At 35.8% G+C, this 27,002-nt stretch overlaps 2 protein-coding genes across 5 annotated transcripts in view; one reads left to right on the top strand and one right to left on the bottom strand.

Moving 5' to 3' along the window:
* Positions 1–93: 93 nt before the first annotated feature.
* LOC127434678 (acyl-CoA-binding domain-containing protein 5A-like) lies at positions 94–19,054 on the top strand. 4 transcript variants are annotated; one of them, XM_051687584.1, is made up of 13 exons: positions 94–178; positions 487–604; positions 2,729–2,849; positions 3,472–3,544; positions 3,654–3,771; positions 7,945–8,151; positions 9,859–10,047; positions 10,251–10,330; positions 13,511–13,718; positions 13,915–14,114; positions 14,208–14,267; positions 16,665–16,774; positions 17,702–19,054. In XM_051687584.1, the coding sequence occupies exons 2-13, from the start codon at positions 523–525 to the stop codon at positions 17,712–17,714; spliced, it is 1,461 nt and encodes a 486-aa protein (XP_051543544.1). In that variant the 5' UTR covers positions 94–178; positions 487–522; the 3' UTR covers positions 17,715–19,054. The 4 variants fall into 4 exon arrangements, with proteins under 4 accessions (XP_051543544.1, XP_051543546.1, XP_051543545.1 ...); XM_051687586.1 differs by having other exon boundaries at positions 106–126; XM_051687585.1 differs by having other exon boundaries at positions 172–192.
* Positions 17,871–27,002, bottom strand: part of LOC127434670 (serine/threonine-protein kinase greatwall-like) — a 26,692-nt gene continuing 17,560 nt past the window's right edge. Inside the window, exon 12 of the mRNA XM_051687561.1 lies at positions 17,871–21,983. Within this exon, the coding sequence (XP_051543521.1) occupies positions 21,826–21,983 (158 nt within the window). The 3' untranslated portion in view covers positions 17,871–21,825. The remainder of the gene's footprint in view (positions 21,984–27,002) is intronic.

Genomic DNA, 27,002 nt, shown 5'->3' with positions numbered 1-27,002 from the left:
AACGGAATTGTGGTACTTGTAGGATTTAAATACTGTTTCCGCAAGACTTAATGAGGCGTCGTTCTCAAAAAAGAACTACAATTCCCAGCAAACATCCGAAGAAAGCTTTCGTATGGCGACTGTCAGGTACGTATTCAGGAGGTCGCAGTCTCTAGCACAGCAGGAAGAACAGCAAATGGTAAAGTTTCAAATGTCCGTGCTTATTTACACGTCATTTGTTCTTTTAAAATCCAGTTTGAACTCGAACTATCGCTTTAAATAGCATCTTATGCACTCTATGTAATGTCTCGCTTGCCCTTGAGGATTTCTTTGCGACATAACAGATTGTCTGTTGCTTTGTTTACCACTTTGAAGGGTTTGGAATTAAATACAGACATTACATTACTTGTAATGACCATCTTAGGTTTACTGTACTGTAACAAATCAAATCGCAATGCAAGGAAAACACGTAGCACCTCTCGATTAATAATGTAATTTTGCTGGTAGGTTTAATCCAGAGCTTGTTGCAGAGGTTAGATTGTCATGATGGAGGGTGACAGCAAACCTGTCTACGAGCTGAGGTTCAATGCTGCTGTCAAAGTGATCCAAAGTTTACCTTCAAACGGTGAGTGCTGCCTCATATGATCATAGATGGGATACAGTCATTTAGTCAGTGTACTATGTGTAATATTGCAGCTGTAAACGCAGTGCACGCGACCCCTCACCCACTAAGATTTGATCATCAAACGGGGAAATAAAAAGAGGGCGCTTTGCACAGGATCACATAGACTCCATCAGCTTCCATTGGTCAACACGATTAGCCTACATTCAGCATGGCTTACGTGCTTAAATAGCTCCTGTGTGTGCCACTGGCCCGGATCATCAGTGGTGTGCGTCTGGGGTGATTTGTAATGAAGTACTGAAGGCTTATGTCTAGCACCATTGAGTGTTTTATTACCATGGTATTTTGACATGGCCATAAAGTGATAGTTCACCCAAAAATGAAAATTCTCTGGTGAATTGCTCATGCCATCCCAGATGTGTATGATTTTATTTCTTCTGCTGAGCAAAAATGAAGATTTTTAGAATAGCTCAGCTCTGTAGGTCCATACAATGCAAATAAATAGTGGCGAGAACTTTGAAGCTAAAAAAGCATATAAAGGCATCATAAAAGTAACCAATAAGACTCCAGTGATTAAATCCATGTCTTCAGAAGTGATATGATTGGTGTGAGTGAGAAACAGATCAATATTTAAGTCATTTGGTTTTTTTTATATAATTATTTGTTTTTTATCTCCACTTTCACATTCTTCTTTTGTTTTTGGTAATTCATTATTCATTATTTGTGCATATCACCCCCTACTGGACAGGGAGGAGAATTAATAGTAAATAAGGACATAAATATTGATCTGTTTATCACCCACACTTATCATATCGCTTCAGAAGACATGAATTTAATGACTGGAGTTGTTTGGATTACTTTTAAGCTGCCTTTATGGGCTTTTTGGAGCTTCAAAGTTCTGGTCACCATTCACTTGCATTGTATGGACCTACAGAGCTGAAATATTCTTCTAAAAATCTTCATTTGCGTTCAGAAGATATCAGATCTATTAAATTATTCAGAAATACATATAAAATGCAGTTCATACAAAATTCGAATAAAACTCTTCTATGATGAGCATTATTTCAATGTATAAATTTAAAGTCATTTTGATATTTCTAAAGTAGATAATGTCATGTGGTGTAACCGTTCAGACACAGTAAAAAAAAAGTCAAAGTCTCATTGAAAGCTAAAATTCTTGAAAAATAAAACACAAATATTGTCATGAGTAGTGCAGAATTATGTTTTATAAAAACAGTTGTGTTTTAGATTATGATTAATATTTAAAACTGAGAGTGAAAATATAATGTTTTGACATTTTTATGAAAAGGCATGTTTTGTTCAGGTTATCGACATGAAAAAAACCCCTTGATATTTTTGACTCAAAATTCATGATGTTTATATAAAATATATAGTTTTTTACCTTGAACAATGTATTTTAAAATGTTTTTTTTTTTTTATTAATGATTAAGTATTTGAATACCTTTCACTTGATGGTTATACCACATGACTTTTTTTTGTTAGTTTTTTGTAGAAAATGCTATAAATGTTTTTCATTAAAAATTGCATTACTGTAACATCATAATAATGAGAATCTTGTGGAAACTGCTTAAATGTCATGAAAATAATGTCGCAATGCAAAAAAATCGTAATGGTCCTCCATTTAGACACTCACACACACACACACACACACATATATATATATATATATATATATATATATATATATATATATATATATATATATATATATATATATATAATGAATACAATATACAGTATAATGTAATTATATAACCTATATAAATAGAATGTCTTATTTTTTATGCCATGACCCCATGTGTCACTAATATATATATATATATATATAATGAATACAATATACAGTATAATGTAATTATATAACCTATATAAATAGAATGTCTTATTTTTTATGCCATGACCCCATGTGTCACTAATATATATATATATAATGAATACAATATACAGTATAATGTAATTATATAACCTATATAAATAGAATGTCTTATTTTTTATGCCTTGACCCCATGTGTCACTAATATATATATATATATATATATATATATATATATATATATATATATATATATATATATATATATATACACATTTCTTATTTTTCTTTAGGGTCATTTCAACCATCCAATGACATGATGCTGAAATTTTATAGCTACTACAAGCAAGCAACACAAGGCCCATGCAACATTCCCCGGCCAGGATTCTGGGATCCCGTTGGTAAAGCCAAATGGTATTTAATCAAATATATATCTAGATTTGTCAATTTGGATCTCCAAATGGATCTTACGATCTCCGTACCGCTTTCACAACATGGCTCTGTTTATTTGAGGGGTCCGACATGTCAACTTCTGGCTCAAACAATATGCCAGTTTGGGACAGGACTGTTTGTTTGTTTTGCAATTCCATTTGTTGCTAGTGGCACAGAAATCTAGATAACTTCATTGACCTACTGAGAGTGAACTGTTCGTCTGTTGAAAGTTCAGTGAGATAACAGATCAGAGTTTGTATTATTAGTAACTTTCTTGAGTGCAACTGAAAGTTCTGCATTAGTCACTTCTGCAAAAACATTTTTTAAATTGAAGTTGAAAATCGTATTGAATTATTGGAGCTAATGCATCTTTATCAAATGCTTAGATGGGTTGATAAGAAATATTATGTTTCATCCTTTCATATTTCCTCAGTCTTTTAAACATGAGTCCTGAGAGTCACCTTGAAATGTGTAAACTGTAATAACGTGCTCTCTGCCAGAGTTCCAGTTGTTGAGCATGAGATGACAAAACATCTGTGATGGCATGCAGCTTATCAGTGCAAAGTTATCGCTGAGTGACCCTCTCTCTGGTGTTTGTGTTTAGGGATGCATGGAATTCTCTTGGTGAAATGCCAAAGGAGGAGGCCATGACCGCCTATGTGGATGATTTGAAACTGGTAAATGTGTTTTTTGAATTATTGAATGGTTTAGAAAGAGATTATTATTTTAATGTTATCATTTATGTTCCACCTTTTCCGTAACTTCATTTTTAATTTCCCTGAATAGATCCTGGAAAGCATGCCTGTGACGAACGAGGTGGAGGAGCTCCTGCTGGTTATCGGACCGTTCTATGAGCTCGTAGAGGAGAAGAAGAAGATAACGCAAGTGTCAGATTTGAGCACAGGTAAAGTGACTTTAGGGAAAGACCTACATTCTCTATAGCAACAGTTCTTCCAAACTCTGCATCAAATCCTAAAAACATCAGATGCACAATATATTGGTGGCCTGATCAGTATTGGCTATCTGCATAATAGCTGATATTTGAAGCAGAAAATATCAGATCTTTGGGCCCGTTCACACCGAAGGCATATTTGCATCCATCCACACTTTTTTTCCATGTAACCATACACCAGATGGACATTTTTGACCACTTTGCCGCATCTCTTGCACTGCGCTGCTTTTTTAGATGCCATGTAAAGTTAAAAAGTCATACAAAATGGTTAGCCTGTCCATCTTTTCTGCTATTCATTAAAATGTTTGATGCCTGGTTTCACTTGTTTCACATGCTATCAATGAAGTCTAAAAATAAACTAAAATACTGTATTTTTGTTTACAATATCAGCCTTCATATCGGTTATCAGCCATAACATATGCAGTAATAAATCATCATCGGCTTTTGGTATTGGACAAAAGTTTGACATCGGGGCATCAGTCCCTACTGAAAAAAATTTCCATTCAAATAAACTATTTGGCCACGCCAAAGCTCTGCTACCAGTTTATTGTGAAAATATCAGGTATCTATATTTTCCATTCAAGCTTATCACAGCCTATAATAAAAAACACAATAAAAACTCTGATACATATTCATACTCGAGATGGGACAAAATAAATGACAAACTATATAGAGGCAAAACTCGATACTTTGAAATTTACAACATTCTTTTCTGTCTATGCGATCATAAATGAAATGACCTGTCAAATATCAAATCTCTCTATCCCTTTTTTTCTACACTTCTTACAGGGTTCGCACAAAGTCCTTGTAGTGCTTAAAGGAATGTAGTTCACCCAAAAATTTAAATTCTCTCATCATTTAGTCACCCTCTTGCCATCCCGGATGTGTATGACTTTCGTTCATCTGCTGAACACAAATTAAGATTTTTAGAAGAATATCTCAGCTCAGTAGGTCCATACAATACAAGTGAATGGGTGCCAACATTTTTATGCTCCAAAAAGCTTCATAAAGGCAGCATAAAAGTAATCCATACGACTCCAGTGGTTTAATCCATGTCTTCAATATTTAGGTCCTTTTTTTTTTTTTTTTTACTATAAACGTAAAACTTTAAGTTTCAAATTCTTCTTTTGTTTTTGGTGATTCACATTCTTCGTGCATATCGCCCCCTACTGGGCAGGGAGAAGAATTTCTAGCAAAACATGACTTAAATATTGATCTGTTTCTCACCCACACCTATCATATCACTTCTGAATACATGGATTAAACAACTGGAGTCTTATGGATTACTTTTATGCTGCCTTTATGTGCTTTTTGAAGCTTCAACATTTTGGCACCCATTCACTTGTATTGTGAGGACCAACAGAGCTGAGATATTCTTCTAAAAATCTACATTTTTTTTCTGCAGAGGAAAGAAAGTCATACACATCTGGGATGGCATGAGGGTGAGTAAATGATGATAATTTTCATTTTTGGGTGAATTATCCCTTTAAGGTGCTTGAATTTAGCTTATAGAAATTTAAGTACTGGAATACCTGGAAAATTGCCTTGTTTTGTTGAAAAGTGATTGAGATTAAAAAGGAACATTCCTTCCATGTAATGTGTATCCATCAAAGATGAAATCCCGCACTCCACTTTCATTGAACAATGTGTCTTTTAATATCCTTTCTGTTCTTTACAGTCAGTTGTTGATCTGTGAATAGAAAACATTCATTCTAATCACACATAGCCCGAATGTGGTAAAGAAACTGCCCAACTCCACTCACGTTAAATGAATAGTTCACCCAAAAATGAACATTTGCTGATCATTTACTCACCCTCAGGCCATCCAAGATGTATCTGAGTTTCTTTCTTCATCAAAACAGAATTTAAGATTTTTAGGATTTCATTTCAGGCCTCCTCCTCTAAACAATGCAAGTGAATGTCCTTCATTTTTTGATGGTCCAAAATGCATATTTAGGGTGCATCATAATAATCCACACGACTCCAGTCGACAAATAAAGTTCTTCTGAACCCAAACGATTGATTATTTTGAGAAACAAAACAATACTTATATACTTTTTAACTACAAATGTTCACTTCCGTACATCTCTGTGACCTGCGCTCATGAGAGGGATGACGTAAGCTTGTTGGTAAGGTCACGCGTCACATGGAGGAAGAGGCAGGAAGTGTGTCATTGTTTACAAGAGAAACTTGCACGGACCAAGCGCCGTTCACAAACCAAAACAATTTCAAAACAATATAAAATGAAAGAAAAAAATAATTTCCAAATAATAATAATAATAAAAAAAAAACAATGTAAACAGTGACGTGCTTCCTGACTCTTCCTCCCCGTGACGCGTGACCTTACCAACGAGCTTACGTCATCCCTCTCATGAGCACAGGTCACAGAGATGTACAGAAGCGAACATTTGTAGTTAAAAAGTATATAAGTATTGTTTTGTTTCTCAAAATAATCAATCGTTTGGGTTCAGAAGAACTTTATTTGTCGACTGGAGTCGTGTGAATTATTTTGATGCACCCTAAATATGCATTTTGGACGGTAAAAAAATGGAGTACATTCACTTGCATTGTTTAGAGGAGGAGGCCTGAAATGAAATCCTAAAAATCATAAATTCTGTTTTGATGAAGAAAGAAACTCCAATACATCTTGGATGGCCTGAGGGTGAGTAAATTATCAGCAAATTTTCATTTTTGGGTGAACTATTCATTTAATGTGTGCTCAACTGAAACAATTCTGTGCAAAACGCTCGTTGAACTGCCACCATTCTTAAAGAGACAGTACAGTTTTAGCACTTGTTATACAAATGTAAACTCAATGTAAATTGTACACATTATTTCAAACAGTGACAGCTCATATCACTAGAATGCAATTTCATGACATAATATTAACTGATAGAATGTAAAATTTTTACATATTTAAAAAGCTAAAATGGGATTGTAATAATAATGACAAATTATAAAAATAAAAAGAAATATACACTTTCACACACAAGCATACATACACACTATATATATATATATATATATATATGCACACCAGATAAATAAATACATGGACATAAAATATTAATTTCAGTTGAAATTATGTAATTATGCGGGAAGAAATAAATTGCTGAACAGAATCCACATCCGTTCTCTTGGAGTTTTGTAAATAATGACCGCCTGACTGCTCATTTCCAGCTTTTTACATGACTAATTTCCAAATAAACAAATGAATGCATATGAAACATTGATTTGAGTTGAATTTATTTTATTAGCTTACTTGTAGAGATCGTACAGTGATCCGAGAAACAGGAAAGATGACTCGCAAATACGCAATATCCGGATGAGCGGTTGTTACTTTGAGATATCAGACCGCTAGATGGCTCTATTGACCAATCAGAATCGACTATTCCAGAGAGCCGTGTAATATCGAAAAAAATATGAGCTAGGCTAAGGATAAAAACAAGTACAGCTATCCTTTGCCTGTTATAAAGAAGTTGATTGTAACCCATCATATTTTTTCAGGAAATGTTCTGTTCAGTTTTATTGCTTGTCCTGCACCTGATCAGCCTGAATGTTGCTTATTTGTTTGTAAACTTTTTTTTTTAAAGAGAAAGGTATGAGAAACGCTTCATTATTTGAACTTTGAGCATTTATATTGTGTACTAAAGAAATTTGTTCTGATGAGAAATTCTAATTTGTATTTTGCTCATACATTTTTCTAAAAAATATAAACAAGTTTCTGTCATACTTTGTAATTTAAATGTTATTATATCGAATCAAGATAATATCGAACCAAATTCATACAGAATTATAGCATCTTGTTTACATTAACTAATTAACCTTTGTTTGGTGCTCAGCCCGCTTGGAAAGATTTGCTAGGCAACTTGAAGGCAAGTGAATAGCATTGTGTTCTCCCAGTGGCCTGTGCCCTTAGATAATAGTGCTGTAGCCCAGGTGTCACCTTTGAAACCTCGTTTCACTCACTGCTATTATTAGTTTAGATTGCTGGGTGCTGTTAAAGGTTATAGTGTTACTGGTAGATCTTTGCTTTCAGAATCTTGTAGAGTAGTCCTGTTAGAATGGACATTTAAAATGCATTCACTAAGCATCATCTTACACATGTGCTGTGCTTTTCTCCAGGCTTTGGGAGCATGCTGACATCACCACCCAAAAGTGTCACTAAAAGCATCATCAGGACGATGGAGATGAATGGCAGTCTGAACAGTTACCCCGTCAAAATATCTGAGCCTCCAAAAACTAAATCAGTAGGGCTGGAAGACAGAGAAGATGATAATGAGGAGGAGGAGGAGAGAGATGAAGAAGAGGAAGTTAAAGAGGTGAAAAAAGGTAAAACATTACTATTATAATTATTGGATTTGAACAAACAACCCTAAGTATTCAACGTCAGCATGTAAAGCCGGCGGCACACTAGCCGATTTTTCTAGTGATTTTCAGGTGTGAGCTTCATTAACATAATCGTCGGCCAGGCGAAGGGAGACTAAGTGCACATTAGCATCTGTCAGAGGGAGGTGCTAATCACTTGACCGTCAGGACTCCCTGCTGAGTTAATAGCTTCAAAAACTGAAAAAGCACATCAGACTTGCTTGAAAAAATCATTCTGTTGCCGAGGCAGGGGTTTTGTGTTCTTGTCAAGTGACCAACGAGCTTCTTTTTTTACTGAAGAACTGACAGGATGTCAAGCTGATCTGATTGTTTTCATCACACTCAGCTGCATATCTTCACAAACACTGATTGTAATCCAAAGTGATTCTGTCACCAAGTGTTTGTCCTGCCTTTATTTCCTACACTAAAATGACACCAGAAAGCGGAGCAACTGTCTGTTTTTTTTATTGAATGTAGGGATGTTAATGATTGATCGAAAAGTGATTAATTGTCATAAATAATTTGATCTATTAAGCTTATCGATCGTCGATTAATTAATTTCAGGATAAATTTGTTCTGAAATCAAGTCAACAGAAGTTGATAAGACTGTCTATACAGTCACTTGCCGCTAGAGGGCGCTTGAGGGCTGCACGTCATTATCCAGTTCACAGAAAAAGATGCACAGATCAGAGAGAAGAATCGGGCTCAATGTAAACAATGTTGAAGCGTTTCTCTATAAATTAACATTAAACTTTTCTGCACACGCCATGAGCGTGTGTTAAAGTACAACATGAAAACAAGCACTGTTGATCTCCTCGTTTCATCCCAACCAACAATTACATCAGCGATCGTCGGGAAAGCATGGAGGTAAATTCAGCTGACATCTCACCATCGTCACTTTAGAAACGGTATGTTAAGTTCTGTGTTTACGCATCATGTTATGATTTGACATAATTTCAAATAAAATAATGTCCAAAGGTCCGAAATATCCCACGATCCACAACGTGAAGTTTTAATGAACTCAAATATGCATACGTGATATATCTTGTATACAAGTCATTTTTAACAGTTGCCTAATTCATTAACAGTAATTAAACAATTTACAAATTCATAATAAATACAGCCTAAATGTATTTAAAGACACTGAACTAAGAATATTTTTAAGAGGAAAATGCCAATACTTGCATTTAAGTGTATTAATTTAAATTATATTTAAACAGTATTCTAAATGCACATATTATTTGGAGTCCTCCACGTGGATTTTGCTGTATGAACGTTAATGATTAATCGATTAATTGATCGTTAATTTCCACAACGATCGATTATGGAAATGTCTAAAAATTGCAACGGCATCAGCAACGTTTTGACAGCTCCGCGTGACGGGGAACGAGATCTCAGCAAAATAGTCGGCATGTTTGACACCCTTGGCCAAAACTGAGATGTTTTGAGTCTGCTAGTGTGACGCTGGCTTAACTCTCCCTACGCTGATTGTGCTACTGACATACTGACTCAAATCATGTGGCTTGATTAGGAAAACTATGCTTTGAGTGATCAGACATCTATTTTTCACCTGATAGGCGATAAAGTGGGTAACAAAAACCCTTAAGCTTAAAATGAAGGAGAGATCCAAAACATATCTTGGCATTGACACAAACTATGGTGTCTTTTTAGCCCCACAACCTAAGAAAAGGGCTTCAGCAGGGAGGCTTAAAGGACATGTATCTAATGGCAGTATCAGGCAACATAAAGTCATATCCAATGGAACACATAAGTCTGATCAGAATGAGCAAGAGTCTGAGGAGGAGTCTGAAAGCATTAACCACAATGGAGAGATCGTAGAGGTCAATGGACTCATCAAAGGTGAGGAGGACTTTGGAGTTAGACATTTATTAACATAGCTCAGACTTGAAGCATGTCACTAAATGTAAGATCTAGTTTACTTGAATTTATTTAGGACACGGTTCAAGTCTGTCAATGATTTTGTGAAAGTAACAATATGTACTGTAGTTACTTGTTGGACTGATTACATAAAGATCAATGAATCTCTTTAAATGTGACCGAAGATGTGTCCAGTTCCCATGTGGCAAGTGACTCAGACAGTGAGGTGTACTGTGACTCTGTGGACCAGTTTGGTGTAGAGGAGGTAAGATTTTCCTAGGAATCGTCGGTTTACTTCTTCACTGTGTCCAACCAGGCTCAACGTGTTAAAGGGATGTAATACATTTAAAGTGTTTTTGTCCCAACCAGCTGTGACTACATCAAGCGAAAAGACATTTTGTCGGTCACTTGGTTTGTAGTTAGTGATCAACTGATGTATTTTTCAATAATTGATACTTGAGACCAGTATTGCAGATGCCCAGTATAATGCTGACATACATAGTAGGGGTGGGGAAAAAAATCATTTCTGTTACAAATCGCAATTCTTAAGACAAACGATTTAAAACGTCTCCCTAATGAAAAGTCGATTTTTAATATAATTAAAAAAATTACAGGTTTAGCTTAATATGCTAATGCAATGACAGATAGATACTGTATAGGAAGCTATATTTGTGCAGAGTCTCTTTAATTCTTTACGTTCAGTCAATTACAGCCATCAAAGTGCCGCTTGTTCACTGGCTGACGTCGAATCCTCTGCTGTGGGTAATGCCGTGGATTGGATGCCATGAACTACATGCTGCGTGCCCACAATATTTATAAACAGTTCTGCACTTTTGAAAGCGGAACAAGGATCACTTTTAGGGGTGGGTAAAAGTATCGATTTTCTGATGCATCGCGATCTTCATTTGAACGATCTCCATATTGATTGTTAAATTCCAAGATCTATCTTTTACTTTATGTACGACTATCTATTACAATGAGAGAAAATCGCTCACATTTGCAACAAAAGTTCGCACTATGGGGCTAAAATGTATATATTTTGTAACTGGCTGATAAATGTTTAGATTTCATTCACCAGTGATTGACATTGAAAGGTACCATAAATATTGTAAATGATGAAGCCCTGGTATAAAAAAAAAAAAGTTCCCAAGTCAGTTTTAATTGTCCTTTAACACAATGAAAAAAGGTTTTTTAAATGAAAAAAAAAAAAAAAGAGAGAGAGAAAGCTAATGAGATTTTGAATAATAAAACAAATACAGTAGTTCTGACTAGGTATGTCAAAAGTAACAGAACCTTGGTACCAAGTCGATACTAATATAAAGAATGTAACAGTATCTGCCTTAAAGGGATAGTTCACCCAAAAATGAAAATTCTCTCATCATTTACTCACCCTCATGCCATCCCAGATGTGTATGACTTTATCTTCTGCTGAACACGAAGATTTTTAGAAGAATATCTCAGCTCAGTAGGTCCTCACAATGCATGTGAATGGTGACCAGAACTTTGAAACTCCAAAAAGCACATTAAGGCATCATAAAAATAATCTATCAAACTCCAGTGGTTAAATCAGTGTATTCTTAAGTGATCCAGTTGGTTTTGGTGAGAACAGACCAAATATACAGTAAATATACAGTAACTATACAGTCTCCTTGGCAATCATGACTTCAAGCTCGATTACACTTGTAATCGAGCTTGAAGTCATGATCATGCCTAGAGACTGCAGTGGCAAGTACAGTGAAAAAGGAGTTTTCACTTTTTGGTCTGTTCTCACCCAAAGCCAACTGGATCACTTCAGAAGACATTGATAAAACTACTGGAATCATGTGGATTACTTTAATGATTCCTTTATGTGATATTTCAAAGTTTTGGTCACCATTCACTTTCATTGTATGGACCTACAGAGCTGAAATATTCTTCTAAAAACCTTTATGTTCTGCTGAAGAAAGAAAGTCTTACACATCTGGGATGCAGCAGCAATTTCTCCGAGTAGGCAAGGGAGGCAATGTCTCCTCAAGAATTCGGGTGAGCAAAATAAACAACTGTACGTAAATAAACAGGTAAAAATATTACGAAATGTGAACTCAATGTGTTTAGCAGTCATCTTTCTGCAGTCACTCTGTCAAACAGCGACACCAGTGAATAAAGTTTCAAAGGGAGGCTGCATCTCTCACGCCTCCCTTCAGCTCATTGCAATATCACTGCTCATAAAGCGTGTGGTGAATGGGATGTGGGGTAACTGCTGAAAATAGGCGAAAAGTCACATGAGAGGAGACACTGGCTCCAATTAGCTGTAATCCATTCAGTATGCTGTCAATCAATCAATGTGATAGTGCCCGCCTCTCATGCCCTCATCCTCACAGCGTGTCTCTGCAGATCGCTATGAATGGGACGAACTGATGTAAGTGGAGAAAATATTTGTACAGTAACTAACTGACAAAGACAACCCCACTTTTGGTCACATCAAATTTAAATTCCTTGAAATCTGAAATGTTATGTGAGTGATACGCTTTTTAGTTAGCATTCGCTCTTAAAGGTACAGATATGTGCCATCACGAACCCTGTGTTGTTTACCAAGGAGTAAGTTAAAGGCATTTCATATGCTTTCCCGTACAGAAATCTGAAATATGGCAATTAACATATATAATGTTCATTTTGTTTGGGCATATATGTACATAGCCTATACAAATCTGATGATGATAATAAACCGATTTAAGGAAAATATGTTACATACAGAACAACACCCATTTTTTGTGTTTTATTATTATGTTGTTGCATTTATAAGCAAAATATGTGACACTTTCTATTATATATTTTTATGCAGGCCTACTTTTTCATATCACATGTTGTGATAAATCAGATTTCAGGTTTGTTTGGGTTTAACCTGAAAGTTATTTAAACATAAACTGAACTGAAATAGGAATTTATCTTGGACTTGGCACTCTTATATTGGAGATGGCACTCTGCCTCCTCATTTCAAAAGTCAACCACATGCCACTGCTTGGATGGCATGAGGGTGAGTAAATGAGAGAATTTTCATTTTTGGGTGAACTATCCCTTTAATTGACTTATTGCTTGAACTTAACACAATATTCACTGAATTTATTTTTAATGTTTTTGGAAAACAGAAAATATGCTGCAAAAAGTCATATCAGCACTTTTGTAAATCGGCTAAGATACTGAAAATCTCAAAATGGCAAATTATGTTATGTTGCACTGGGTATCCCCGCCCACATTCAAATCTCATCGGTCCTGCTCCATATGGCTGTGTATTAGTAAACATCAAATATGTTCTCATCGTCTGTGATGGTGTCATTTTGAACAGTATTTTTACTTTTAATTAGGACATAAATATTGATGACACTGGAAACTCACGGCTGGGTAGGACACTAGGATAATCTACAGAGCAAATGAGGATTTATGTAATGCTTTTGTTTGTGGACACCAGGGCTCTGACATGCACATAAAGCACTCACTGGACGCGGCCGAGGAGAGCCACAGCACACTGTCCTCCACAGAGGAGGTGGTATCAGAGGATCTGCTGGGACGGGAGGAGGGTGTACAGCACGGAGGAGAAGATGAGAGGAGCAGCAGAGGAGGGTCACAGAGACAGAACATTACTGTTAACAGAAGTGACAGTTCTGTGGTCAGGAGAGGTACAAACAACAGCCCAAAACAGCAGCGATCACATTTAGCCTCTGTTTCAACTCAAGTGGGATGCAGGTTAATAATGTTGGCAGACTAGGTCTGTGAGAAGGCCCTGTAGAGCAGCCCATCCAGATTAATTGTAAAGGTTGTTTGGGATGAAACTGTGCTAATCATCTACAGAATGTTGTTTGTGATGTGTATCAGGGTCCAGGTCACCTGCCTTTGGCTCCAGGTCAACGAGACCGCAGCAGGGCAGTGGGGGAGATGGGGAGCGCTGGGGAAATGATGGAGCTGCAATGGAAAATCTCAATGAACAGATCATCTGCGCTCTGGCCAGACTGCAAGATGACATGCAGAGTGTATTAGAGAGACTACACACGCTAGAAGCTCTCACAGCCTCTCAGGTTACAAAACAGCATCTTTCACTCCAAAAATGCATCTTGTAAAAGTAACACAGACAAAATGCACAATGCAACCTTATTCATATCACTTTACAGGCAAGATCCTTAGCCCTGCCATCTGACTACCTATCACCACCTGCAAATAAAACTAAGAAGGTAGAGTCATTTTAACAAATGTATTGTTTGATTATTGTTGTTTTTGGTTAACAGTGCTTTCTAAAGATCTGTGTACTTCTTAACCCTAATAAAAAAAAATGTACAGTGTAGCTAAATGGACAGAAGATGACACATACTAAACCTCAGCTTCTAGGTTTGCACTTAGGGAACATACTGGTGTCCCATTTCATTTATTTAAAAAAAATAGCAAATCCCGTTCTTTGAAAATTAAAAGTAGGTAGTTTACTAGTCATTTAGACCCTTTCTTAATTTTACACCAATTTTATTGTCAACGAGATGTATACCGATATATCGGTTTTACCGATTAATCGGTGTCAATACTTGCATTTGGAATTAAAAATCTATGCCGATAGTTGCCAGTTCATTTCTTTTTTTTATTATTACTATTCCTCTGTGGCCTTGTGTGTGGGAGTGGGCAGTACACCGGTATACATGATAAATTGATAGAAATGTGACAACTTGTATACATTTTGGATTATCGTCTCTGTCGCAGTCACGCAAAGTCGCCACCGCATGGCAAGAAATGTGCACCTCATCCTATTCATGTTACACGTGCGCAGTACACATTCTGTCAGAGAAATGGAGGAGAAAGGCAGAGTGGCTTAGCTTGAGACTTGAAAAAGAGAATTGAAGAAATATGGATAGAGTTTTTAAGGCACTGACAATTTTTTGGCGGCCGCACAAGCTAAATTTTGGGCCAACTGAGCAAATTCAATTACATTCATCTCGCGTTCTAAATATGCTTCTCATCAGACGCGCAGCTGCGATTCACGTGATTGTCAGGCACGCGCTGTCTCTGGAGCATGAAAGTGCGCGCGAGTCCAGCTGGCTTCCTGTTTGTGCTCCAGAGACATGAGAGCGCAGAGCGGGATCACTCGCACAACTCATTCCGATTCACATAATGCTGTCATGTGGCAACAGTTATGTGTTATGCGGGTTTTTTAAATTACACATCATCACCATTAATAAAATTCAGTTCAAATGATGTTAGATATAAGGAAACAAACCAGCCATGTTTGCCTTTAGATATTCATATATTCTCTACAGAGATTACTTAAATCATTAAGAGCCTAATGAAGTGTTTATTTTCATTGGATATTTGTTTACTTGGGTATTATTTATTTTGTTGCATTTGTTGCAACAACATCAAACTGAAATGTAGCATTATGGTAAGGTTGATTTAAAACAAAATTGAGTTTTTTTGTTTGTTTTTTTTACTTTGACTATGTTTGTCAAGTTCCAAATAAAGAAAAAATTTATATAAGAGGAAGTAACTTTAATTTGTAAAGTTTTTAATTCACTGACTGGATTATTCAAAAATAGGCATTGTATTTAATTTTTATAATATATAACCCAATTTGTTTTAGTTTTTTTATTTTTATTTTTATTTTTTAGAAAACTTGTACTATATCGTGATATATATTGTTATCGTGATATAAAATTATTCATATTGGAATGTAAGATTTTGGTCATATCACCCACCCCTACTTGTGTGTTTGGACTACTCAGTTTATGCTATATGCACCAAATCTTCATTTTTCCTGGTTATTATTTCGGTTTCAACTCCATGTCTGTACCTGTCACAGTAAGGAAAGACTAACAGAATTTTACGAACATTATATAAATACATTTTAAAAACTATTTACCAAATTAATCGGTTATCGGCCTTTTCCACCATCTTAGTTATTGGTATCGGCAAAATCCATTATTGGTTGACCTCTACGGTCATCTACATTCATCTTCATTCATTCAACCCTGTTATTGCAGGAAAAATGATTGAACAAATATTTTGATTTACTTCAATAATTAGTAATAAATAGTTTATCAATAACTACGAACCGACTTTTGCCGCCCTAACTAGTTAGCCTCTACTAAATGATTTACGATTCTACGAAGTTAATTTATGCTAAATATGCTACCCTGTTACTTGTAACCCTGTTACCCATTCTCATTTTATTATCTTTAACCAAGGAATTCAATTTGAAGGATTATTGCTAGAAAATTCACACATATCAGGTTTTTAAACTGTATTTAGGTGTAAAATTTTGCTCACGGGACTGCAAAAATTGCGACCGTCATATAATAAATTATTAAATATTTATTTTGACCTCCTGAGGTGGACAAACAACATATTCTGAAGGTTAAACATTTATTTTTCACATAACATTTGTTGAGAAAAACAACAACCATTTTTTTTTACAGTTTCAACAACTTGTTTTGAAGAGGGATGTTATTGATTATGTTCCTGAGATGGCCACTGGCCAAGATTTGTTTTCTTAATTTTTTATGCAGCTATGCCATTATCATATAATTGTATTTATTTTTTACATATTATTTTGTAAGATTTGTAAATGTATCTTTATTTGCACTTTTAAGAAGCCATCCTGGTGGCCGTTTAATGTTTCTCCTGGAACTGTGGCTTTTGCTGTTATCTGGCCGTTTGTGGTGCAGTGGCTCATTCGACTTTATCTGCAGCGCAGGAGAAGGTAAACGCTGTTATCCAAACATTCTTGCATGCTATGATCAGAAATTTGTCGAACTGTTTGGAATAGCATACTACCATATCATTCTTACCGTTTCTGCAGTGTACAGTATGTGCACATTTGACAGAAAGCAACATCTACATAAAAATATAATATATTTTTACATAAAATTGAATACAAAATTTGAAATGACCATTTTAATGTCTGAGATGCTAATTCACTTAATTTAACATGCACATAATGAGCATACCCCTATCCTTGCATACTGCTTACTGTTTCACATACAGTATTTTTCTTTAGATAGGCAATGTTTAGCGTACACTGCACAGTATGCTACTATTCCATTCCGAACATATGTATTAGAACCAGCTTTGAGTAAATTACTCAACAAAGTAATCCACTACAAATAATTAAATTACTAATTACTTCTCTAAAATCATAATCAGATTACTGACTATTGATTATGTCATTGGAAAAGTATTCACATTTCTAATTACTTGTAATTTACTTCCTAAAACACTTTTTGCAGAAAAGATTTTTCCTCTTAACAAATTCAAAATAATGCCTATATTTTCTTGTTAATTGTTGCATGCAAGTCATTCACCAGCACTACTCATTTCTTCATTACAATGATTCATTAAGGGGCGCGCACCCTTCAGCTGTCACGGCAACGCAAACATAATTCATGTTTTAAAATGCATTCAACATAAATATTCTAGAAATGTGTGTAACCCAAGTAATGTACTTAAAAATAAATTACTTAAGTCACTAAATGTAATCTGATTACAATCATTTAAAATTGTACACATTAAACTACCTTTGTAATTAGATTACAGTTATAAGATTCAGTCGGAAAATGAGTTGCAAATACTGTTTGATGTTGACTTTAACCACATGAAAGAGGTCTGATTTAAGTTCATCTTGTTGCAGAAAAATCAACTGAGTGGAATCACCTGTTTATCCAACACATTTAAAGAGCTTGAGGAGAGTCACGTTCCTCATAAAGAGGAGAGGGATGTTTCTTGCCTGTCGCGTGATCTCTAACTCCTGCTTTTGCACTATGATGACAGCTCTAAGAATTAGAAAACAGAAAGACATGTGAATGTATGCCATTGCAGCTTATCACTTACAAAAAAAAAAGAAAAATTGCAAGTGATAATCCTTGATTTGGGTAATCAGAAGTAGCACAATGATCTTACATTTTCATAAAAGTTATGAAAATGTCATTCAAAGAAATCCAAAGGACATTATTACATCAGGTCACATTTATAACATTCAAAATTACCCACACATAGCTGCTAATTGTTAATACTGTAGCAAAGTGTAGGATGCACTGATAAGTACAGTTCATTTCTGTTGAGTATTTCTTTTGCAGAAAATGGCCCACATGGGTTTTAAACCTTAAGGGTTATAATTCAGGACTTGTTGGAGGTATAACAAAAGCGGAACATTTGACTGTACATGTTGATATCTAGACTTGGTATTTTCCCAGGTGAGTTATGTTGCTGATTAAAGCCATAATCAAAAATCTTGCATATGTCATTAACCCCTTGGCCTTTCAAATGTACAGCATGTCACAAGGAAATACAGTATATCAAACTATGTTCTTTGTTTCCTCAATATATCCTATCATGTATGCAATTAAATATCTGATAAAGGTAGACCATTTCAATGGCCCCAACAAGTATTTGGAGACATAAGCCACACTTAATACATGAATTTCATTGCATTAGATCCAGAAGGTCTCTTAAAGGGTTGAATTGCGATGCACTTTGTATGAATTTGAAGGAAGTGAAAGGTGTTTAATATGGTTTAGAGCCCTAAAACTAACATAAGGCTGAAATCTAATGAATCATTTACCTTTGGCTGTTTTTTTTTTTTTTTTTTAACTGAAAAGCACAAATGTTTTGTTTCGTTGTAGTTGTATATCAGTCAATAATGTTAATAATTCCTTTAAGAATTTTGTGTATATTAGAAAAAAAGTGTATGAGAAAATGTATTCATGAACTGCAAAGTTTTATATTTTAATTGTACAATACTGTAATGTAGCATTTAACATATATTTAATTGATGTCTATAATACTACTTTTGAATCATCTGCAGAACAGGATGTTTGATTGAAAGGCTTTTGTTCTAAACAGTGTAATCTTTCTATTAAAACACCATTACAGCTTTTGCTTAAATTTGCCTTCAGGTTAGAGGATCAGTGCATGTTTCAGTAATGTCACAAGACATGACATCCAATATTTTAGACTGAAGCATTATTAAAAGCTTTTGAAAATCTGGACTGTTTATATCCCCATCTCTCTAAATATTTCATGCAACATCACCTATATATGATTATTAATCAGAGGCCGTAAAACACAGAGATGTCAAACGGCATAAGAGTAGATGATAATAATAATATTATTTTTTTTCAAAAAGTCAGTTTTCCCAAGGAAATGTTTCAGCAATTTTTTATTATCTGAAAAGTCTAACTTTTTCAAACTTGTTTTAGGCCATTGCCACAATTATGCACATTTTATATATATATATATATATATAAGAATAATAAAAAAACATCTGGTACATGAATTTCCAATGAAATATTTGGGTATTATCATGTTATTCAGGATTAACCAGTACATAAAATAGGCCTTGTACAAATTCTGTGAAATCTGGCCACCAGGTAGATAGAAAATGCAAAATATTCCCCATTTTGTTCCTGGAGCGTTTTCTGAATTCTAATTTTCTGAAATTATCCCAACTTTTTAAAATCTGTCCTATTTTCAAAAAATTTGGCATATCAATAACAAATAATTCAAGTCATATTTTAACAACTGCTTGGGGAAATATGATACAATGAACCTTTCAGGCATGGTCTATAGTGACAGTGAAATCTAGATAATTTCACAACATGCAGTATTGCCAAATTTGGCAATTGTGGTCATTTTCTTTTCCCATCTGCTTGATTGTCACTTTTTTGTTTGTTTGTTTTTTTGCAATTCAGCTATACTTGATTCTATTTGAAAGGTAGTGGGCTTTAACATGTAACGTAAGCAGAAAGATTTTCCGTGTAAATCGTGCATAAAAATCATTTGTACAAAATTGTCCCATTGAATTGAATGCAACAATTTACATACAAAATTATTTTACGAACAATTTACACAATTTGTTGTGCTCATGTTTCATAAAGGCACGATGTGTGATATTTTCTTCTATCCCAAGTTAATATGCAGAGACAACTATAAGCCATTACTGCACAGCTTTTTGGAATACTCTATTCTGATTGGTCAATGGCGCCATCAAGTGGTCTGATATTTCTCAGTAACAACCGTAACTCCACGTATCAGACCACTTATCCGGGTATTTGCGAGTCATCTTTCCTGCTTCTCGCAATCTCTACAAGTAAGCTAATAAAGTAATTTAAACTCAAATCAATGCTTCATGTGCATTTATTTATTTATTCAGCAAGTAGTCTTGTAATAAAATACACAATGAGCAGTCAAACAGTCATTAAATAAAATTAAACACCAACAAAACTCAAACGCAAACCTGAGGTGTATTTCAGCTGTTCAGTGATTTAATACTTCTCACATAATTTCAACTCAAATCAATGTTTCATGTCCATCTATTTGTTTATTTGGCAAGTAGTCTTGTAACAGGCTGAATATTGAGGAGTCAGATGGCCATTATTTACAAAACAAACACCAACAGAACTGTCGCAAACCGGAAGTTGATTTCAACTGTTCAGCGCCTTCTTTCTTTTCACATAATTACATAATTTTAATGCAAATCAATATTTTATGTCCATGTATTTATTTATTTGGTTAGTAGCCATGTAATAAGCGGATGATGTGCAGTCAGCCGGTTATCGCAAAACAAACCCCTTCAGGGTGATACAAGAGTCCTCCGCTTCGCTGATCACCCTGTCGGGATGTATTTTGCGATAACAACTGGCAGACTGTACATTATCCCTTACTTAGTAATACTGTGGTGCCATCAAAACATTGCTCACTTTATTTGAGAAGCCCAACATAGCAACGCTGAACCAATGCAAGAATTTGTGGGTGGAAGGAACTATCAATTTACTTGACGAATAGCAGATGGGGGGAATGTTCAGGAAACTGGTTTGAAAACAGTAATTATTTCAGCAATTCTGTTTAATGACACTAGTGGTGCTATAGAAATAATACTTAACAATTGTATTTTATTTACGTTTAAACACTTCCAAAAGTTCCAAAAATACAGGTTGCATCTGTACCTTGTTCAAACAGAAAAAAAGCAATGAAACAAATGATTGTAAAACACAAACCTTTGTTAAGATGTCATGTATGATTAAATGAGTATGAATTGAAACATTTTTGAAGCAGCAGCCATGTTCAAAGCTTAGTGTAGACATGTTAAAACATTTTGCATGTTAAAATTAAACTAACAAAGAGATAAAAACAGCAGTGGCTTAAATCAAAATTTTCACTAATGAGCAAGTACAGATAGCAGTGTTACATAATATATTACTTCTTTGCAAACAAGTCTTGATTTGAAACAAGTCCTGTGGCACGTATGTGCGTATGGGTCAAACTCCCACTGGATTTTAGAAAACTTTCCTACATTCATTATTAATCTCTCTCTACATAACATACAACATTAATAACCAAAGAAAGAAAGTAAAAACCAAGGAAAGAAGAGGAAAACAAGAGCACTGTGGCAGTGATGACATCTGTATTTATTAAAGGAATAGTTTACCAAACATGTTTTTGCCATATAAGAAAAGTGGATGGTGACTCAGGACTATCAAGCTTAAACATTTTTTTTTTTTAAAAAGACAATAAAACATCATAAAACCATTACGAGTCGTATCAACTACTTTTGGTTTTATTGTGCTTTTATCCATTTCAGAACTTGACAGGTTGGAGTTTGAATTGGAATTATTCGCTCTCTTAATTTATCATACTGGTTTGGAGCTACATTGTGATGAGTACATCATGCTAGAATTTTCTTGTTTGGTTGAACTATTCCTTTATAGTTTCCACACAACACAATTATATCTTAAACATATAAAATAGTTTGATTCTTCACAGACTGAAGCCTGATACAGTGAGATGTTGGGCTGTGTTTCTCGCCTCAAAATATGATGTGTCAGTCTCATCGTCGGGTTGCGGGATGAAGGGCATGCGCTGATTGTGAAGGTTTTCCCAGTCCACACCCTTAAAGAACGGATGATCTTTCAGCTCTAGAGAAAACACAATCCAAGGATATAATCACATTATTGAACTAGTAGTGAGAATGTGAGACGATGGTCAACTAGTCGATTAGTGAGGTCATTTAATCTGGATTTTCCTCTTTTGCATTTATTTCAGTTTTACTATTTAAGACAATGTGTTAATATTTAGAAAACAGTAGTTTTTGCTTTTGTAATCACCTTTACAATTAATTGTGCGTAATCCATAAATCTCTTTTTGTCTGTGAAGACTATGGCAGTTTGTGCCGTGAAGGGTTATGCATATTTAGCCTATTTATTTTTTGCGTATCTGTCAGTTACAATGTACGTACAATACATCAGCCGATTTTTGACAATGTATTTGCCCATTCTGAAATTAATCATATCCGCCGATAACACTACAAGTGTATATTTGTCCGTTCTGAGATTAATCATATCCGCTAATAATGCAACAAGTGCTTATTGGCCAGTCTTAGATTAATCGTATTGGCCGATAATGCTACATGTGTACGGTATTTTGGCCATTCTTAGATTTATCGTATTGGCCAATAACGCTACAAGTGTATATTTGGTAGTTCTGAGATTAATCATATTGGTCGATAATGCTACTAGTGTATATTTTGCCATTCTGTTTAATCTTACCGGTCAATAACACAACAAGTGTATATTTGGCCATTCATAGACTAATTGTATTGGTCGCTAATGCTACAAGTGTGTATTTGGCCGTTCTGAGATTATCCACATCTGCTGATAACGTTACAAGTGTATATTTGGCCATTCTGAGATTAATTATATCCGCCAATAACGCAACAAGTGTATATTTGGCCATTCTGAGATCAATTGTATTGGTCGATAAAGCTATAAGTGTATATTTGGCCATTCTGTTTAATCATGTCGGTCGATAACACCACAAATTGGCCATTCTGAGATCATCCATATCCGGCAATAATGCAACAAGTGAATATTTGGCCATTCTTAGATTAATCAGAATCAGAATGAACTTTATTGCCAAGTCTGCTTACACATACAAGGAATTTGTCTTGGTGACAGGAGCTTCCAGTACACAACAATACAAAAACAGCAACAAGACTTTTAAAATAATTAAAATTGAATAAAAAATAGATAAATATTGAAAAGAAAAAAGTATATATATAGAATACAAAATAGACAATATATACATACACACATATATATATATATATATTATATATATATATATATATATATATATATATATATATATATATATATATATATATACACACACACACACACACACACACACACACACACACACATACGTAGTGCAAATCTAAATACAAATCGGTTATGTATAGTGCAAGGGAATGTAATGGCAGAAGAGGTAGGATGTGTTGGATAATATAGAAAGACTAAGCTGTGTATTGCACATTAATTATTGCTCAATGGGACAGTTTTAACGGTTTATGAGATGGATAGCCTGGGGGTAAAACTGTTCCTGTGCCTGACGGTTCTGGTGCTCAGAGCTATGAAGCGTTGGCCAGAAGGCAACACTTCCAAAAGTTAGTGGGCAGGGTGAGTGGGGTCCAGAGTGATTTTTCCAGCCTTTTACCTCAATCTAGAAGTGTATAGTTCTTGAAAGAGGGGGGGGGGGGGGGTGTCAGGGGGCAACCAATAATCCTCTCAGCAGTCCGAACTGTCCTTTGTAGTCATCTGATGTCTGATTTCATAGCTGAACCAAACCAGACAGTTATTGAAGTGCAGAGGACAGACTCAATGACCGCTGAGTAAAACTGTATCAGCAGCGCCTGTGACAGGTTGAACTTCCTCAACAGGCGAAAGAAGTACAACCTCTGCTGGGCCTTTTTCGCAATGGAGTCAATGTGGGTCTCCCACTTCAGGTCCTGTGAGATGGTAGTGCCCAGGAACCTGAATGACTCCACTGCTGCCACAGTGCTGTTTAGAATGGCGAAGGGGGACAGTCCACTATCATCTCCACTGTTTTGAGCGTGTTCAGCTCCAGGTTGTTTTGACTGCACCAAACAGCCAACTGTTTAACCTCCCTTCTGTATGCATACTCATCGTCATCTCAGATGAGGCCGATGACAGTGGTGTCGTCTGCAAACTTCAGGAGCTTGACAGAGGGGTCCTTGGCGATGCAGTTGTTGGTGTAGAGGGAGAAGAGTAGTGGGGAGAGTACACATCCCTGGGGGGCACCAGTACTGATTGTACAAGTGCTGGAAGTGAATTTCCCCTGTCTCACAAGCTGCTGCCTGTCTGTCAGAAAGCTAGTAATCCACTGACAGATAGACGTGGGAACAGAGAGTTGGTGTAATTTAGTCCAGAGAATAGCTGGGATGATGGTGTTGAAAACCGAACTGAAGTCCACAAAAAGGATCCTTGCATATGTCCTTAATACAGGCTTAGCAGATTTTAATTTCTGTCTGATGGTTGGAAGAAGATGAACTAGACTGTGATCAGAGAGTCCCAAAGCTGCTCTAGGAACAGAGCAATATGCATCCTTTATTGTTGTGTAGCAATGATCCAGTATATTTCTGTCTCTGGTTGGGCATGTAATGTGCTGTTAGTATTTGGGCAGTTCACATGTGAGGTTTGCTTTGTTAAAATCCCCAAGAATAATAATAACTTAGTCCGGGTATTGTTGTTCCGTGTCTGTGATTTGATCAGTCAGCTGTTGCAACACGGCATTCACATAAGCGTTTGGCGTGATATATATAAATGAGGAAAACTCCCGCGGCGAGTAGAAAGGCTTACAGTTAATAAAGAGCGCTTCCAAATTAGGACAGCACTTCTTCTTTAACGTTGTTACATCTGTACACCAACTTTCACTGATGTAAAAGCATGTTCCACCGCCTCTCGTTTTCGCCATTAACTCTGCAATGAGATCTGCTCTGAACAACTGAAAGCCCGGCAGATGTAACGCGCTGTCCGGAATGGCTTAACTCAGCCAGGTTTCTGTGAAGCACAAGGCAGCAGAGGTTGAAAAGTCCTGATTTGTGTGGGTGAGGAGATGTAGTTCGTCCGTTTTGTTAGGGAGAGAGCGGAGATTCGCAAGATGAATACTCGGCAGCGCTGTTCGAAAGCCCCGCTGACGGAGCTTGACCAGCGCGCCTGTTCGTCTTCCTCGCCTGCGTCTCATAGCGCATTTAAACAACACAGCCACGCCTCCGACAAAAATGTCAAACAAAACGTCCAAATATTCAAAATCCGTGAAAAGATTGACTGGTATATGCTGTCGAATGTTCAGCAGTTCGTTTCTGGTAAAACTGACTGGAAAAATGACTAAACAGGACAAACAAACAAAAACAACAAAACAATAGAAGCGATCCACACCGAGGCGGCCATCTGCGGCGCCATCATGATGTATCATTTTGTAATCATATTGGCTGATAATGCTACAAGTGCATATTTGGTCATTCTGTTTAATCATATCGGTCGATAACACTACAAGTGCATATTTATCCATTCTTAGATTAATCGTATTGGCCGATAACGCTACACGTGCATATTTGGCCATTCTTAGATTAATCGTATTGGCCGGTAACGCTACACGTGCATATTTGGCCACTCTTAGATTAATCGTATTGGTCGAAAATGCTACACGTGCATATTTGGCCACTCTTAGATTAATCGTATTGGCCGATAATGCTACACGTGCATATTTGGCCATTCTTAGATTAATCGTATTGGCCGATTATGTTACAAGTGTATATTTGGACGTTCTGAGATTAATTGTATTGGTCTTTAACGCTACAAGTGTTTATTTGGCCATTCTTAGATTAATCAAATTGAGCAATAACGCTATAAGTGTATATTTGGATGTTCTGAGATTAATCATATTGGTTGATAATGCAACAAGTGTACATACTGTATATTTAGCCATTCTGGGATTAACATATCAGCCCATAATACTGCACGCTTGGCCAAAAAAAAAAAAAAAGTGTTACCTCCCCTGTTAGTCTAAATCTACAGACAGTCATCAGTTTTATTTTCATTTTTGTTTTGTTTTTTTTACCAAATTTGGAGTAAATATTGTATAAAATAGGTGTTTGTTTAAAGGAGCACCAAGTAAGATTTTATCAGGCTCTTACTTGTCCCAACGGTTCCAGTAGTACTTGTGTCTTTGGACTCTATACTGCCACCCATCATCTTGGATATCTGAAGTTTGTTTATTAAACGCTGCCGCTTTGCACCGAAGATATTTGTTTATCTTCTGTTTTGTTACTTTTAGTCAGCTTTAGTTTAGTTTTTTTGTTTTTCTCTGTCTCATACTACACACATCCCTATTATGGACATTCTCCAAGCTAATTTTCCCGTGTTGTTGCGCACTGGACTGTGAACAGACACCCGTGACTCAACCACAAACTTTATGCTGGCTGTAGACTGCCATGTGCTCATGACTGCCGTTTGATATTGTGACGTTTATCCATTATTGGCGCCGTGAGAGCTGCAGGAAGTAGAGGTTTGTTTCATGACTCACTCTTGTTTGGACATTTTATCTTTTCACTTCCACTCATTCTGTTCGGACTGTCTGGTGGATCACACTCCTTCTGATCAATACCATACCATCACTCTAAACTATACTGTTGACTCTGGCTCCGTTATTGTCTGTAGTCAGTATATTGTGTTTGTTGTTAAATTGTTTGGTTTGCTTGTTTTGTTTAAGTGTACTTTTATGTTTGAGCATTGGCTGTAAGCACTATATAAAGTAAACTTATTATTATTGTCATTATTAGTGGTAGTAACCCAGTCAGTTGCATCACATGCTGTCAACATGGCAGTGCCCATGAGGGGGCGACCCGCTCCATGTAAAATTAAACTGCTTTTATTTCATTACTGATATGACTGGAGTCTTTATATGTAATTGTACATAATTTTCAACACATTTCAACAAAAATACTATTCAGGTCTTCATGTGTAAAACTTTAATAAGCAAGAACTTAGTGCACCTTTAATGTCAGGAATTTTGTTCCACCTCATTTGACATTATTAAAATGTATTGTGTATACATAGACATTTAATCAGCCATCG

The sequence above is a fragment of the Myxocyprinus asiaticus genome, chromosome 44 (genome assembly GCF_019703515.2).
Source record: "Myxocyprinus asiaticus isolate MX2 ecotype Aquarium Trade chromosome 44, UBuf_Myxa_2, whole genome shotgun sequence".
Lineage (NCBI taxonomy): Eukaryota > Metazoa > Chordata > Actinopteri > Cypriniformes > Catostomidae > Myxocyprinus > Myxocyprinus asiaticus.
The sequence above is the reverse complement of the archived record's forward strand: the minus strand, read 5'-3'. Positions and strand labels throughout refer to the sequence as shown.